Consider the following 18,171-nt stretch of genomic DNA (forward strand, 5'->3'; position numbering starts at 1 on the left):
GGTGCAGGAGTGGGAACGGGGGCCCCAGCGTGCCCAGGCCTGCGTTCTGTAACCGAGGAGAGCTGCACACGGTCACTGCCGTCAAGCAGGCTCCACACAGGCCCGGACCTGGTTTGGCCGCTCCCCTGAAGCACAGCCACACAGAGCCTTGATGTTCTCAGTCAGAATGACAGTGGTCAACTCATAAAACGGCCCGATTTCAGATGTTTGGGATCAACTGAGAATATGTTTATTTAAAAGTAATTTTAAATATTAAAAAAAGTAGAAATTAACACATACAGTACTGAAAAACTGTCACATTAAACACATGTGAAAGGACAAGTGTACTGATGTTTGCTCTTAACATTCAGATGAGAATTTGGAATTTAACTAGTCGCACTATGGGATTCCTATACATGTTGAAGTTCTAGGCAATAAAAAAATAAATAGCAATTGCTGTTCAACAGTAAAATAAGACACATACTATTTGCAGAATATAACTTTCCCCTTTGGGGGTGGAGGGTAAAGAAGTAATTAGCTATTTTTTTTTCATAAGGTTCCATACCTTCAAAATACTCTATCATGTACAAAATCGCACATAGTGGTTCACTGAGTTTAGGAGCAATATCAGATTTAAACTCAACCAAGCTCAGGTATTGCTACTCAGTTTTCCTATGTCCCACAGTAAACTGGTTACAGAGAACTCAAATTCCTGATGGAGAACAAAAACAAACCAGAGAAAACAAATCGAGTATTTAAAAAATAAGTTTGTGTGAAGTTGCTAAAAACAGGAAAAAGAATGTACTTTTTCACAACTAGTTGTTAAGAATTGGTTCAAACCAGTTTATTTTGAGACCAGTTGAAGACACTCTAGGTCACAAAAATGAAGAGTTCTTTAATGCAACTAGGAAGGTGTAAACGCATCAGCTGGGTCTCCTATGCAGTGACCCTGACTTCCTGTCCTGATGCTGCCCACAACGCCAGCATGCAACTGGCGCGTGGAGCGCACATCTTGGTGTGGGAATTCACATTTGCCATGACAGTGAAGCAGCAACTGCTTAGAATCCCTTTCCAATAACAGCTGACAAAATATGGTGCACATTTGACATGCAAGGTCTATGCATTCTGTGGCTATTCAAAGTTTTCATAATAACCACTCAGGCAGAACTAAATATTCATGGAGCACTGTGACTCTATTAAAGACAGCTTTTCCTAAAGGTCTGGTTGGGAGTTGTGCTTCTGTGAAACGAACACATCTCACTTGTTGCCAAGATTATCTGCTTAAAAATATTCGTTTTCTGTGCTGTTGCCAAAATAGCAGTTTTAGCAAATTTAATGCCAGAAGGACTCATGAGCCTGGGAATCAGAGAACAGTCCCACTGCCTGTGGAGTGCAATGATTGTATTCATTCCCCAAATTCAGACCGATCTAAGGAGACGGAGACACTCACAATGTTCATGATGATCTGACAGACACGGCTGGAGGGAAAAGAAAATCGAGAGGGAGAGACTCACTGGAAGAAGTGTTTCTCACAGTGCAATTCATAGCAGCGTTCGAAAACTTGGTTATGAATTGACTTGAAGGTGACACGTTGATGGGAAAATTTATAATTGTGATGTAATAAAGATCATGGTGGTGGAAAGAAAAGGTTGGTTTCAGCACCTGGGTTCTGTGGTGGGGAAACTGTGTAAAGTGTTGACTCCTAAATTCTTTATCTTCTTGAACGATCATTTAAAAGTTTAAATTTATCCAAGAACAAAACTAGGAAAATAATTTAAAATTGACTCATTATATGCTTCAACACATTTGAAGAATGCTTATTCATAATATGATATATAAATTCATACTCTTGAGAAAGCCAAATGACTGACTAGAAACAAATACTGTTGCAACCTTATAATTTTGCTTTAATGTCAATCAAGTTTAAAAAATGTACAGTTCAACTCATTCATACTATTCCTTTATAAAAGGCAGATTTCAGGTAAGCTTCTAAATGCATGCATAATGTAGAGGCTAATATTTTCTGGCAGTCCTCGGTTCCCGAAAGTTGAACTTCATCAGGCATGTTTTAAACTTTTGTCAAAATAGTTATGAAGGATATGTTATCTTTGCATAATGAGGTAATATCTCAAGGGTGGGCGGGCACTCATCATTGTAAGACAGTATAAACCCACTTTTGAAACTTGCATGAGGTGGTGTGCATTGTAAAATGCCACCAGAAGTTTTGGGTCAGTGACTATTTTGTTGGAGGAGTAACACTTACATTTAACTGAGCACTTTTCTGTAATAAATACCAAAGTAGGTTATTGTAGCTGTAAACTGTGTACACAGATAACTACGGGCTGGTCTGTCATGGAGCTAGAAGTTTCACCTGGAAAACAGAACCCACCTCTTTGCTAATGTTGCATTTTCAGTAACACAATTGAAAACACTGTATTGTTAGGAACAGAGAGTCAATTCTATGCCTTTCCGCGGTGCTGGAGACCACTTTTCTGTTTGCAAGTCGGCAGTTCATCTACTCCTGTTTTTTGTTTGTTTGTCTGAAAACAGCATAGAGATGGAAGTGCTAGATGCCAAGGATGGCTTTGGCAAACCAGTAAGGCGCGCCGGGTTCCAAGGCTACCGTAACACTGGTGAAGGCAGAATACCACGCGATATTTACAATACACAGTACATTCACCTCCTGAGGTGGCCCTTCTGTGAGTTTCTTAGTCTGTAACAGCAGCTATATACACATTGTGCACAGGATTATGTGGGGGCAGCGGTCTTGCAGGAAGGATGTGGACAGCCGTAAGGTTCTGCTTTTTGCTAGTCAGACAGGATGTGAACGAAGGACACAGGAAAGACCCCCTTTCTCTCCGGCTGTCCTTCGATGTGCCCAATCTGTAGGGAGAAGAGAGCTGTCAGGTGGAGGCAGCAGGCACCCCGTGACGGGCCCCATGGGAGACAGCACTGGCCTCGGACGCTCCACGGGCCCGGTGGGAGAGAGCACTGGCCTCGGACGCTCCATAGACCCTGGAAGAATGCCAGGCTTACCCTCGCTACCCGAGGAACCTGACAGCTGTCCATAACTAACTCCATAACAACACAACAACGACTCACTGTACTTATAAACTTGGCTCTTTAAGTCATGGTTTCCTAGAAAAATTTTCTGGCTTCCTCAATTACAGCGATATTCTTGCATTCAAGAGAATCATAGAAAAAAATAACAAGATACACATGTGCTTCAAATGACAAATATATAGAGAGGAGGGTGGTGTTGAGAGTGGATAGAATTCGCCAGCCAGGTCAGATCTCCTTTCCTGTCCATTAAGTACCTACAGGGCAGGAGTGTGGGCAGAACAAGAGCTGAGTGTCTAGGCCACGGGCGGTTTCTTTATTTACCATGTCTGTGACTTTTGGGGGGTCACCTGGGCTGCTACATATCAGTTTTCCCATCTGGAAAGTAGAGATAATGGTAGGCCCCGACCTCCTCACCTCACCAGATCGTGCCTATGAGAAGGCTCCATAAACTATGATACAAGTAGGAATACAGGTGGCGGCACCTAGAATTCCCCCTAAGAATGATGCTAGACACACTGATGAAAAGTTTCTACTTCTTTTCTTGGGAGCCTCTGCTGTAGTCATTGGTTTCTTAGCAAAGAACACGGCCAGTACTTGATCTTAGTGATATTAACATATTACAAAGTGATTTTTCAGACATCCTTGTGAGGTAGGATTAATCACGTCTACTTTCCGGATAAGGAAACTGAGGCTTGCAGGAGAACTGGGCTTTATCCAAGGCCACAGAGTAGTAAGTGACTCAGGCTCCAGGCCGGAAGCAGGCCCAACCCTGGTACCAGAGAGGCTGGAAGCACCTCCTGTCCACCCCCCAGCTCAAGCCTCCCTGAGAGAGAAGAAAGCGGTCCTATCACCGTAGATTAGGCTCTCTCCACTTCGCGGCACTGGCATCCAGGGCTGGGTCATCCTCTGCTGGGAAGGCTGACCTGTGCACAGCATCCCTGACCCATTGGTGCCCAAAGTGCCCACCCTTCCCAGTCCTGACCATCAAAATATCTCCAGATATTGTCAAATGTCCCCTGGGGGGCGTCGGGGGGAAGTGCCCCTGGCCCAGAACCACTGCCTGCAGTCAAGGCAAAGTCCCTGAGGCTGTGATCAAGAATTCAAAGCCATTGTCTAGGCCCGAAGGAAGAAATGCCATATATATATGTCTGTGTGGGTGAGTAGGAACGTAGTGTGTGCATGTGTGTTTGTTTCTGAGCATAAGCAGGGTCTGCTAGTCCAAATCTGAACCACAGGTCCTGTTCCTGGCAGGGGGATGCTCAGGGTGCCACAGAGGTGGACCTTCCTTCCTGATGCTGGGAAATGATCAACTAGGAAAAGCATCAGAGCTCGCCGACAGCTGCACCTGTGGCCTGGCAGTTCCGACTGGGAGATTTGCTCCCAAGGAAGTCAGAACAGCCCCGTATCTGTGCTATTCTTGCAGGCTGCATAAAACTTGACTCTTTACAAAGACTTTATTTCTCCCAACAGCCTCTGTGAAAAGGATGAGGCCTTTCTTTTCTGACACTGGAGTAGCAGGTTTTAATGCAAAGGGGTTTCATAAATACATATATATATATACACACACATGTTCTCATTTAATCTCCTAAAGCCATGTGAGGAAGGTATCACAGGCTCATTTCATAAAAAGATAGCTGCAGAATGCACTCAGGATTGTGCCTAAGGACTGCATGTTGGTAAAGAGTGCCATGAAATGGACTCAGGCCTCTGACCCCTGACCCCTGACCTGGGCACAGAGGAATGAAGGGCAAATGCGCAGGTGCTGGGGTCTAAGTCGATGTGGAAGCCTGACTTGGCTGCTCACGAGCACTAGGGTCCCAGGCCATGTTCTTAACTTTAAAAGTTGAGTTTTAGTTTTGCATCTGAAAAACTAGAAAATACCTACACCCCAAAAGGCCGTTTGGGTGATAACATGGGCACAGCTAGTCAAATGCTAATTCCCTTGACCCAACTTCAAAAAGGCACCACAGCTGTTTTCTGAGCAAGTGACAGCAGGGATAGAAGACACCAAGGAAAAGTGACGCAGTGGCAGGCCCCTATGCGAGGAGCGCGCTGCCACCGGTGCTGACCCAGCGATACTCATACGCACCCACCACTCTTGGTCCTCTTCCCCCGTGACCACGATCACTTCCCCCTCGATGAACGTGAGCTCGTCGTCGTTGTCTGCCTGGCAGTCGTAAATGGTCTTCACTCGTCTCACTTTACTTTTCCCCTTAAATAAAGAAGTTGGGTTTTAGCTGAAAGAACAGACTGAAGCGAGAAAAGAAGGGAGCATTCTATTTATAAGCTAGGTGGCTGTGGGCAAGTGCCTGCACCCTGCTGATGGGCTCCCACTGTGCAGGGTTTTGGAGAAGCATGCCTGCCAGGTGCCCGGTGCACTGTGTGTTCTCAAGACATGGCAGGCCCTTTCCCCTCCCTTAAGGCGGGGGAGTGCCCTGTGTTCACAAGCTGGCATCACCGAATTTTCAGCAGAAAACAAATAATATGGGTAGTGATCAAATTTCGGCTCCACCAAAAAAACTTGGAGCACTCTGCCCTTCCCCATCCACACCAGCTTGCAGAAATGATAGCAGAGCCTAAAAATGTTTTGGGGAAACATGATGTAAAGCAAAATGTGCAGCTTCTGCATATTCGATGTGCAGCATAAACACATTTCTCAGTCCCCTCATGCAAAATACCAAGTCAGAACATGCTGGTTAAACACAACACGATCAGCCCAGGGTTGGGCGGCTTCATGGGATGCTACGCAGTTCTGAAAAAAGTTTCCATTTTTGCCCAGTTTTGACTTGGGCTTTTATTCAGTGGACTTTCTGTTCTTTGCAGGCAGGGAGCTGGAAATAGAGGAATCACCTTATAAAGGATGTTTTAGCCCCCGGCTAATTAAATAATTAGTAACAAAAAAAGCAAGCTATCGCTAAAAGTTTTTGGTCAAGTGCTGTTTCCTCTCTGTCCCCTGGTTTCTCCTGAATCACCCCGATGCCTCCAGCCTCCTAGTGGGAGGCGGTGGCCACGGGTCTGGGAAGTCCAGCCGGCTGTGGCAGAGGTAGACTTTCATTCGCTGAGCTTTGACTCTGACCAATCAAGAAGATCTAGGACGTGGTATAATTTGTAACAGGAGGATTAAATGAAATAATGCAGCAGCTGGAAGGCTTGCGGCATGAGCTGCGGAGGCTGGCAAGGCCACCAGTGGTGCCTGGGAGTTGTGGGAGATGAACAGCATCGACTGTACCGGGCGTGGCCGTCTCAAATCCACAGGAGTGCTCCTCACGGGGTTTATTTCCTTACCTTTCCTTTAGTATCGATGTGGCACGACACACTTTTATTGCAGCCCTGTTCTCTGATAAAGTGGAGTGGAGGGGAGCCTGTCAAGTCCAATGGGAGCCTTTGGCTTCCCGCCATTAACTGCTCCTCAACCCGGGGAGGGGGCGGTGCTGCAGTGTGCAGCATAAACAGAAAACATCTTCCTGGAGCATCGCTTTTCCACAAAGATTTTGAGGACAAAGTATCATTTTTACATCAAAATAAAACTGACATATTATAAGTAGAAATCATTTTGTGAAAATGATAGAATGTGAGACTTCAGTGTAATTTTACATTTGTGGAAGTGTCTCTGGGCTGTGCCTCCAATTCCTCTGGGAAGATGCAATGAGCAGCACTGACTTAGGGGATACTCTGAAACCCAACAGGAACACTGCATTCTTGTGACCTGACAGGGAAAGGCTCATCCTTGAGGTTCCTAGATAACAGCTGCCACCCGGTGCGTGTTTACGAAGGGACAGTTATGTGCTGTTCATTTGTCATTGCACTTAATCACCCACTGGTCAGTGATTTTCTTAGCCCCTTGTGGAATATGAAGGCAGGCTCGGAGGACGTAACGTGCCACGGTCACACAGTTCTAGGGGACGCTGAGGCCAGCTCTTGCAGCCTGTGTGGAGCCCAAAGCCTGTGCTCTTAATCACTGGCTCCACTCCACTAGAATGCGTTATTCAGAGTGTGGAAGTATAGCCAGTGAGGCGAGAAAGCGCCTGCTTTTTCTTGCATAAGTTAGAGCACATACCCTCCTGCCAACTTTACAAGTCTGGCTAAGGGCAGTGGATGTAGCTCAAGTGGTTGAGCACCTACTTCCCATGTAAAAGGTCCTGGGTTCGATTTCTGGTACCTCCTAAAAATAAACAAACTCACTCTCATTGAGGAGCAAATGTAGCTCAGTGGCTGAGTGCCTGCTTCTCATGTACACGGTCCCGGGTTAAATCCCCAGTACCTCCTTAAAAAAAAAAAAGAGGGCTCACAAGGGCCTGAAAATTGGTGCCTACCCACCGTATTGATTTTTCTGGGCAGTGGTACAGGCGTCTCTGGCAGAGTGGGCGTGAGGTCACTGGAGTCTTCTGAAGATTGCTTTTGGGAGGCGTCTCTAGAATGCACATTTGGGGAGAGGTCCACAGGGTGTGACTTCTGAGTGAGCTCTGGGGGCTGCTGAGCCTTGGGCGAGACATCTCCGGGCTGGGATTTTGACAGCAGGTCTCCAAGCTGTGGTTTAGGGGGCAGGTCCTTCGCCTGCGGCTTGGGGGGCAAGTCTGAGAGCTGTGGTTTGGGGGGCAGGTCACCCAACTGTGGCTTGGGGGGCAGTTCTCCGGGCTTAGGTGGTAAATCTCCAATTTGGGGCTTGGGGGCCAGTTCTGTGGGCTTCGGGGGCAGGTCTCCAGGTGGTGGTTTTTGTGGAAATTCTGCCAACTGTGATGATTTCTGAAAGATTTCGGGTGGGATGTTGGCTTTGTCTAAGGAGAGATGATGGCTGATTTCTGTCTTCCTTAGTGCCACTGAGGGAAGCAATCACAAAGAAGGAATCAATGGAAAAGAAGACAACATAGGGAAGAGCTGCTTTCCTCCCGTCAGAGCCATCTGAAAGCAGCACAACCAGCCTTGCAGAGAAGTGACGGACAGTGAGCACCTCAAGTAGAACTAAGGGGCCATGCCTAGCCTCCCTGTTTTTTTTTTTTAAAAGGTTTTATTTTTACTTATTTCTCCCCCTGCCCCTCATTGTACGCTTCCTGTTTGCTCTCTGAGTCTTTTCGTTGTGTGTTTATCTTTTTTTTAGGAGGCACCGGAACCAAACCGGAACCAAACCCGGGACCTCCCAGGTGGGAGGGAGGCACCCAATGGCTTGAGCCACCTCTGCTCCCTTGTCTGCTTAAAGGTAAAAAGCTTGAAGCCTGGGCAGGCATTTGCATTAAAATCCATCAGATTTTACGCCTCAGTGATAAAAAAAACAGGATGTCCAAACTAAACCAGAATGAAAGAACAAACTATAAACACAAGGCAGATAACAGGAAATTGGAAAGTACAGTTAAAAGGAACTTTTTAATACAAGTTTACCACCAAATTACAGCCATTTGGCATATTTCCTTCTTGACTTTTCTATAAACTTTTATCCTATTTTAACAAGAGTACTTGCTATGCTATGAAAATATCTCGCTAGTAGTACAGACTTTTTAATGTTGCCTTCAAGTGCCATACCATAGGTCTATCACAATGTATTCATTCTCCCATTTTGTACGAATCATGCAATATATAAAACAAAAGTAAAAATGTCTCTGCTCTCATCATCTCTTTCCTCTCCTGACCTTTGGGATGAGCTGTGAACGTTCGGTAGTTGAGGGAGATGCAGGGTGGAGGTCGGAGGGAGAGGGGTCAGGATGGCAGGTGGAGGGGCTGCCCTGAGTGGGGTCACACCACTGTCCCTTCATCTACAATGGGCCCCAGATTCAGCATGTGGTCTCCCTTAGGACCAGGGGCCGCTGCCTCCAGGGTTCTGATTCACTGAGAAAACTGAGCAGAGTCCACAGCTGAGAGTGAGGGTGGAGGTTTGAGAAGGGAGGTGTGAGATTGTGGTCCAGGAGGGCAGCATTCAAGGGCAGCCTGGGGGCAGGGGTCCTGGCTTGACAGCGGAGCCAGCTGTCCTGCTGCACGTCTCTCCTGGGCCACACTCAAGCAGCGTAGGCACAGCTGTCAAGTGTGCAGAGAGGGGTGAGCAAGTGGACGGGGAATGTTAGGCGTGATTTTAGTGACACACTGATGCTGTCAGGAGGGAAGAAAGGACATGAAGGATGGCTAGAAGGTGGCAGCATCCAGGATATGTCCAGTGGGAACCAAGGATGTTGGAGTTTAAGTGTGAGAGGAAGTGAGAAAGGATTAAATGGTAATGGGTAATTCACAGGGGAACAAAGCTGGGATGATTCTGGGGCAGATTAGAGATAAGGGGGAACAAGCCTGGGAAATGTGACTCAAATTTCTCTGAGATCAGGACAGTCCCTAGGGCAGAGGTTGAAAGAAAAACAATCTAAGCCTAGATAAAGACTGACTAAACCCGGAGCCCTCCTTTCTGTTCACAGAGTGCATCAGCAGCCACCTGGGTCTGTCCTGGGCTGATGACACAGCAGCCTTCCACCCGACGTGCTGCTTACCGAAGAACTCAGCAAAGTGGGGAACTTCAGCATCCCAGCCTCAGTGCCACCATGAGAACTGGCGCCAGAGCACTGGACTGGGGTTAAAAGCGTGGTGAGCTTCAGTCTTGCCACCACCACTGAAAGGCCACTGACCAACCACCAGCTCTTCTGAACACCACCCCTATCTAAAATAAGTGAGCATCAAAGCTGCCAAGGCTTCTGAAGGTGTTTTGCAACTCTAAAGGGAAAGTATCGCAACAGAAGAAAGAGAACATTAACATTTTGTTGAAATAAGCAGCCCGGAATTTTGGTCTTACAAATGAAAAGCTTGTTCAGGGTTAAAGAAGATTTGGTCAAAGAGCTGAGTGTCTTTGCTTGGCAAAGAAGCACCATTTATAGACACTGCTTTCTTGTACTCCATGGAGCATGGGTATCTCTACTTAGCACTACAGATGCCGTCCCAGGGAAGTATTCCTTTGCCACCCACTTGTCAGGGGTTCTGTGAAGCATGATCTCATTTTGTCCTTATGAAACCTTATGAAGTAGGTATCATTTTCCTCATTTTGCAGATAAAGAATATGAGGCTTCGTGAAATTTCTATATCACTTGCCTAAGGTCACACAGCTAGTAAGTGGTCTTTGTTACTAGGTCTCTCTGATTATGTTTTACAAAAGGAGAAGGAATGGTCCGTGGGATTTTAAGAATATGTCTTATTAACAAATACTGTGTTCTTCAGAAAAAGGATCACGTTTTGCTAAACAAAGAATGAGTTTAGACTTCTGGGAAGATGGTAGGTTAGAAAGACACAGGACTCTATTCTCACCCAAAAAATGGCTAGAGGACAGGCAGAAACAGCCTGAAAAAAAATGTTCTAGGGTTTAGGACACCGGAGAAGGATGGACACCACCAGAAGAGAGAGGGGCAAAGGAAAAGAATGGTGAAGGCAAAACTCAGTGAGTAAAAGCTGCAGCTGCAGGCGCCCTTCCCTATCCTAAGAGCAGACAATTCTTAATTCTCCAGCTTCAGGCCAGCGGCTACAGGCAGAGGGGGCAGCAGAGATCCATCTCCCCAGGAAATGGGGAGAGGAATCAGCTAAGGCTGATTCTGCTTTCAATCCACACATCTGGTCTGCTGTGTCCCACAGCCCTTCCAGGCCAGGAGGGAACGTGCCATTGTTGCCCTGGGAGCTGACCCTCTCCATCACCCCCCTTACTGACTGGGACTGTTTCTTGAGGACACAGAGGGGAGTGGAATTTTTTCTTACACAGGAAAAGGGAGGGGGCTGTCAGCAAAAGTTGGGGAACTGCCTCTGAGAAAATTTAAATTGTGAGGCTCTTAGCTCCAGGGCAGAAACCTTTGTCACATTGATCTGGTTCATGTTACAGTGAACACAGTCCGACCAGGCTTTGACCTGAGAGGGCTGCCATCTGCTGGCCGATGAAGGAAGTTCATGTAAGGAAATCAAAAGTAAATAAAAGAGGTTTTTTCTGCCCTTTACAGCCTCCCTCCCCAAGGCCCTAGAAAGAGTTTTGCAACCTGTTACTGCATCCATGGCCCTGAGTTGAGCAACAGGGACAATCCTAAAGACTTAGAAGAGATTGAACCCAGAATGAAAAAATAGCTGTGGGAAGCAGATTTGTTTGGCTCAATGGATAGAGTGTCCGCCTACCACATGGGAGGTCCAGGGTTCAAACCCAGGGCCTCCTGACCTGTGTGGTAAGCTGGCCCGCACGCAGTGCTGATGTGCAAGGAATGCCATACCATGCAGGGGTGTCCTCCACATAGGGGAGCCCCACATGTAAGGAGTGCGCCCCGTTAAAGGAGAGCTGCCCCATGTGAAAAAAGTGCAGCCTGCACAGGAGTGGTGCCGCACACACGGAGAGCTGATTGATGCAGCAAGATGATGCAACAAAAAGCGACACAGATTCCCAGGGTCACTGACAAGAATACAAGCAGACACAGAAGAACACACAGCAAATGGACACAGAAAGCAGACAACTTGGGGGGGGGGGGAGGGGAGAGAGGAAAAAAAAAAAAAAGCTGTAATACACAGCCTCCTGCCACTAAAATCCCTACAGAAGAGAGAGAAATTAAGCATCAGAGTAAACTTACCATCATAATCAGATGCCTAGACATCAGCAAAAAATTACAAACCATACTAAGAAAAGGAAGGAAATGGCCCACGCAATGGATTATATCAAAGCCCCAGATGAGACACAGAATTTGAGATAACTCATCAGCAAGATTCACACAAATTTCCACAATCAAATTAAGAAGCTGAAAGACAATATGACTAAAAAGATACAGGCTATCAAGAAGACACTGAGGGAAGTGGATGTGGCTCAAGCAGTTGGGCACCTGCCTCCCATGTGGGAGGTCCTGGTTTCAGTTCTGTGTGTCCAGAAAAAAAAACAAGCAAGCAAACTCGGGGAAGCCAATGTGGCTAGTGATTGAGCCCCAGCTTCTTACATACAAGGTACCAGGTTCAACATCTAGCTCCAAGTACCTCAAAAACAAAAACAAAAACAAAAACAAAAACAAAAAAGCCTATTGGAGGAGCAGGTGTAGCTCAGTGGTTTGAGCACCTGCTTCCCATGCATGAATGAGGTCCTGGGTTCAATCCTTGGTACCGCCTAAAAAGAAACAAAAATAAAACAAAACAAAACAAACAGACGACACTGAGCAAGCACAAAGAGCAATTTGAAAACCTGAATAGAAAAATAAGAGCTCATGGGAATAGGTGAGATCAAAAACACATTAGAGGGGAGGGGATATAGCTCAAGCAGTTAAGTGCCTACTTCCCACATGGGAGGTCCCGGGTTCAGTCCATGGTGACCCCTGAACAAAAACAAACAACAAGCAAACAAATGAAAACAAAACAAAAAAACCAACTCAGGGGAGCTGAGGTGGCTCCAAGACTGTGTACCAGCTTCCCACATATGAGGCTCCAGGTTCAATACCCAGCCCTAGGACCTCAAAAAAAAAAAAACAACCCACAAGCAACAAAGCAAATAAACAAAAAAACATCAGAGGCATACAACAGTGGACTCAAAATGATAGAAGAAAAAATAAGTGATACAGAAGACAGAACAGCTAAAATTCAAGAGAGAGAACGAGAGAGAGAGAAAAGAACGGAAAAAATTGAGCAGTTCAGGAAGCTGAATGATAACATGAAGTGCAACATATATGTGCCATGGGAGTTCCAGAAGAAGAGAAGGGAAAAGGAGCAGAAAAAATTTTTTTGAGGAAATAATAGCTGAAAATTTCTCAACTTTCTTGAAAGAAATTAATTCACATGTCTAAGAAGTGCACGGTACTCCAATCAGAATAAATCTGAACAGACCTACTCCAAGACACATAATACTCAGAATGTCAAACATCAAAGATAAAGAAAAAATTCTTAGAGCAGCAAGGGAGAAGCACACCATCACATACAAGGAAGGATCATTTAGACTTAATGCAGATTTCTCATTAGAAACCATGGAGGCGAGAAGATAGTGGCATGATATAATTAGGATACTGAAGGAGAAAAATCCTGCTGAGAATTCTTGATAATCCACAAAATTATCTTTCAGATCTGATGGTTAGATTAAAATATTCACAAACAAAAACTAAGAGTTCATAAAAAAGAATCCATCTTTGCAGGAAATATTAAAGGGAGCTTTATAGCCTGAAAGTAAGAGACAGGAGAGAAAGGCATGGAGGAGAGTGTAGAAGGCAAGAATAGCAGAAAGGATAATCAAGAGAGTAAAAAGACAGATAAAAATAAGATATGACTTGTAAAAATTAAAGTATAGAAGAGTAGAAGTAAATTCATTTACAGTAATATCTTTGAGTATGAATGGATTAATCTCCCCAATCAAAGGATATAGGCTGACAGCATGAGCCATCCATATGCTGCCTGCAAGACACTCAATTTAGACTCAGGGACACAAACCAGTTGAAAGTGAAAGGCTGGAAAAAGATACTCCATGCAAACAGTAACCAAAAAAGAGCAGGGGCAGCTATACTAGTAGCAGACAAAACATACTTTAAATGCAGAAAAGTTATCAGATACAGAAGGCCATTATATATTAATAAGAGGGACAACACACCAGGAAGAAATAAGTCATAAATATCAATGCACCTAACCAGGGTGCCCCAAAATACATGAGGCAAACTCTGGTAAAACTGAAGGGAGAAAGAGACACCTCTACGATAATAGTCGGAGACTTCAACACATCACTCACATTATTAGACAGAATAACTAGATAGAAGGTCAACAAGGAAACAGAGAACTTGAACAATAATGATAAACAATCTGGGCCTAACAGGTATATATAGATGTTGCATCCCATATCAGTGGGTTACACATTCTTCTCAAATGCTCATGGATCTTTCTCTAGAATAGACTACATGAGAGGTAACAAGACAGGTCTCAATAAATATAAAAACACTGAAATTATACAAAGCAACTTATCAGATCATAATGGAATGACACTGGAAATCAATAATAGATGGGAAGGGGGAAAATTTGCAAATGTGTGGAGGCTAAACAACACACTCCTAAACAATCAGTGGGTCAAAGAAGAAATTGTTAAGTGAAATGAGTAAAGATATTGAGACAAATGAAAATGAGCACACAGCTATCAAAACTTATGGGATACAGTGAAGGCAGTGTTGAGAGGGAAATTTATAGCCCTAAAGTCCTATATTAAAAAGGAAAAAAGAGCTAAAATCATAGATCTAACTGAACTGGAGAATCTAGAAATGAACAAATTTCTAGAAATGCACAAAGAACCTACATTGACTCTACAAGAAATACAAGAACTCAACAAACCAATTACATTTAAATAGATCAAATCAGTCATCAAAAATCTCCCAAAAAAGAAAAGTCCAGGACCAGATGGCTTCACAAGAGAATTCTACCAAGCATTTTAAGAAAATTAACACCAATCCTGTTTAAACTCTTACAAAAAATTGAAGATGAGGGAAAATTACCCAACACATTTTATGAAGCTGCAGCAACCTAATACCAAAGTCAGATAAATGCACTACATGAGGAGAAAAGTACAGACCAATCTCTCTAATGAACATAGATGCAAATATTCTCAACAAAACATTTGCAAATAGACTTCAAAAGCATATAAAAAATTATACACCACGACCAAGTGGGATTTATTCCTGGTGTGCAATGGTGTCAACATAAGAAAATCAACTAACATAATATACAACAAAACAAACTGAAGGAAAAAACCACATGATCATCTTGGTGGAGGCAGAAAAGGCATTGACAATATCCAGCATCCTTTTTTTGATAAAAATACTTCAATAGACAAGAATAGGAAAAAAATTCCTCAATACAGTGAGGACATATATGAAAAAACCCACACCCAACATCGTGCTCAATGGGGAAAGGTCAATGCTTTCTAAGATCAGGAACAAGACAAGGAAGTCCACTGTCACCACTGTTGTTCAATATTGTACAAGAATTCTAGCTAAAGAAATTAGACCAGGAAAAGAAAAAGGCATCCAAATAGGAAAAGAGGAAGTAAAACTATCACTATTTACAAACGACATAATCCTATATTTAGAAAATTATGAAATGCCTACAACAAAGCTACTTTAATAAATGAGTTCAGGAAAGTGGCAGGATACAAGATTAACAAGTAAATACCAGTAATGTTTCTGTACACTAGTACTGAACAATCTGAGGAGGAAACTAGGAAAAAAGTCCACTTACAATAGCAACAAAAAGATTCAAATACCTAGGAATCAATTTAACCAAAGAAGCCTAGGACCTATATTCAGAAAACTACAAAACAATGCTAAAGGAAATCAAGGACCTAAACAAATGGAAAGATATCCCATATTCATGGATTGGAAGACTAAATATCATGAAGATGTCAATCTTACCCAAACTGATTTTATAGATCCAATGCAATACTAATCAAAATTCCAAAAGCTATTTTATAGAACTAGAAAAGGCCATTACTAAATTTATTTGGAAGGGAAAGTGTACCCAAATAGTCAAAAGCATTCTAAAAAAGAACAACAATCTGGGAGGACTTTCACCGTCTGACCCTGAAGTTACAGTGGTTATACAGCATGGTACTGACACATTGATCAGTGGAACAGAATTGACAGTCTTGAAATAAACCATCACCTCTGTGGCCAACTGGTTTTTGACAAACCGAACAAGGCCACGTTACTGGGACAAAACAGTCTCTTCAATAAATGGTGCTGGGAGAACTGGCTATTCATGACCAAAGAATGAAAGAGTATCCCTATCTCACTTCCAGGATAAGAATCAACTCAAAATGGATCAAAGGCCTAAGTATAAAAACCAGGATCATAAAACTACTAGGGAAACATCTTGTAAAAGATGGTGGTGGTGGAAGGGGGTAGTTTCCTGGATCTCACACCCAAAGCACAAGCAACAAAATAAAAGATAGATAAAAGGGACTTCCTCAAAAGGGTGAAAAGGCAGCTGACTCAATGGGAGAAAATAATGGAAATTACGTATCTGATAAAGGTTCAGTAACCATGACATATAAAAAGATGCTACAAATCAACAATAAAAAGACAAACAGCCCAATTAAAAAATGAACAGAGGAAGCGGCTGTGGCTCAATCAGATGGGCTCCTGTCTACCATATGGGAGGTCCTGGGTTTGCGTCCCGGGACCTCCTTGTCAAGGCAGGCTCACCCGTGCCCGTGGAGAGCTGATGGCCTGCGCCCAGGGAGAGTAGGTGCAGCAAGATGACACAACAAAAGGGAGATAAGCAAACACAGAAGAATGTGCAGCAAATGCACACAGAGAGCAAACAACAAGCAAGCTGCAAGGGGAGGAATTTAAAAAAAAAAAAAAAAGAATAGACCTTTGTCCAAAGAAGAAACACAAATGGCAAAAAGAAGAAAAATGTTCACCATCACTAGTGATTAGGGCAATGCACATTAAAGACTACAATGAGATACTGTTTAATACCTAGCAGAATGGCCACTTTTAAAAAGACAGAAAACTACAAGTGTTGGAAAGGATATGAGAGATAGGAATGCTAACTCACTGTTGGTGGGAATGTAGAATGGCACAGCCACTACTGAGGATTGTTTGGCAGTTCCTAAAGAAGTTGAATATAGATTTGCCATATGACCCAGCAATATCACTACTGGGTATATATCTAGAAGAACTGAGAGCAGAGACATGAACAGACATCTGCACACTGATGTTCATAGCAGTGTTATGCACGATTGCTAGATGTAAACAACCCAGATATTCATCAACTGATGAATGAATAAACAAACTGTGGTGCACACACGATGGAATATTACACAGCTATAAGATGAAATGATGTCATGCATCATATGACAACATGAATGAACCTGCAGGACATTATGTTGAATGAAGCAAGCCAGGCACAAAAGGACAAATATTGTATGATTGTGCTATTATGAATTGAATACATTGTGTAAACTCCCAGAGTTAATAACTAGAATATAGGTCACCAGAAAACAGAATGAGGTTAGAGAATGGAAAGCTGAGGGTTAACTTGTGCAGATTTGGTAAAAAGGTTTTTTGTTAATCTTTGGAAATGAAGAGAAAAAGTGAAGGCACAATACAGTGTTTGTATATGATTTTGACAGTGGTTGAAAGGGAAAGTCTAAGGTCATGTATATTACTAGAAGGAAAGCTAAAAAATGTAACATGGGACTGTATAGCATAGTGAAACCTCATGTGAAGTATGAACATGAATAATACTGCATAAATAAGACTGTTTTTCTTTGAAATGGAACAAATGTATGTTAATGTTACAGGATGTTAATATCAGGCAAAAAAAAAAAAAACCCAAAAAACAAAACCAAAACATTATGCTAAGTGAAAGAAACCAGACACAAAGTACTACATATTGTAGTAATACATATTGTATGATTCCATTTATATAAAATGTAGATATAAATAAATTCATTTAGATGGAATTGGATTATTGGTTATAGAGGGCCAGGGAAGGATAGAGGGATTGAGAGGTGACTGCTAAGGGGTATGGAGTTTTTCTTTATGGAGTAATGAAATTGTTCTAAAATTTTTTGCGGTGATGAATGCACAACATTGTGGTTATACTAAAAGCCAATCATTCTATACTTTGGATGGATTGTATGGCATGTGAATATATTTCAATAAAACTACTTAAAAAAAAAACCAAAAAATGAGATTATAAATATTTTTAAGAAATATTTATTGCACATCTACTACATGCCAGGTGCTACCTGACACATCTGGGACAGACCAGTGACCACAAGAGACAAAGTTCCCCGTCCCTTTGGAGAGTGTTATGGGTAATTTAATTACATGAGAATATGAAAAAGATAAGTCTTACCTTTCTGAGGTAGTTTAGGAAGAACTCTTGGGCCAAGGGCAGTCTTTGCAGAACTGGTGCTAATTAATAAATAAGAATCGTTTAGGATCTAAAAATGCCACAATATCAATAGTGATATATTATTCAAGGAAATAAAAAATTTACTAAATTATCAAAAGAATCCTTTCAAAATTCATTGAACAAAAGATTATAGTTGATGTTCCATAATTCTAAGTTTGCCTTGCTGAGTAGGATCAGGGAAAGGGCAAAAATAAAAAACCTCTTTCTGATAGAGCCTAACTTGCCCTCTTCTCGACTTTTTCGAGGAGCACTTGGCACACTGTGACTCATGAC

At 43.1% G+C, this 18,171-nt stretch overlaps 1 protein-coding gene across 2 annotated transcripts in view; it reads right to left on the bottom strand.

Annotated features, from left to right (window-relative positions):
- Nucleotides 1–206: 206 nt before the first annotated feature.
- The window catches only part of ASAP1 (ArfGAP with SH3 domain, ankyrin repeat and PH domain 1), a 358,576-nt gene continuing 340,611 nt past the window's right edge, over nucleotides 207–18,171 (bottom strand). For both annotated transcript variants that reach the window (XM_004451154.5, XM_058276037.1), the window contains 4 exons: nucleotides 17,839–17,897; nucleotides 7,360–7,859; nucleotides 5,132–5,254; nucleotides 207–2,862 (listed from right to left, as the gene is read on the bottom strand). In XM_004451154.5, the coding sequence (XP_004451211.1) occupies nucleotides 2,788–2,862; nucleotides 5,132–5,254; nucleotides 7,360–7,859; nucleotides 17,839–17,897 (757 nt within the window). In that variant the 3' untranslated portion in view covers nucleotides 207–2,787. The remainder of the gene's footprint in view (nucleotides 2,863–5,131; nucleotides 5,255–7,359; nucleotides 7,860–17,838; nucleotides 17,898–18,171) is intronic.

This window comes from Dasypus novemcinctus, chromosome 14 (assembly GCF_030445035.2).
Source record: "Dasypus novemcinctus isolate mDasNov1 chromosome 14, mDasNov1.1.hap2, whole genome shotgun sequence".
NCBI lineage: Eukaryota > Metazoa > Chordata > Mammalia > Cingulata > Dasypodidae > Dasypus > Dasypus novemcinctus.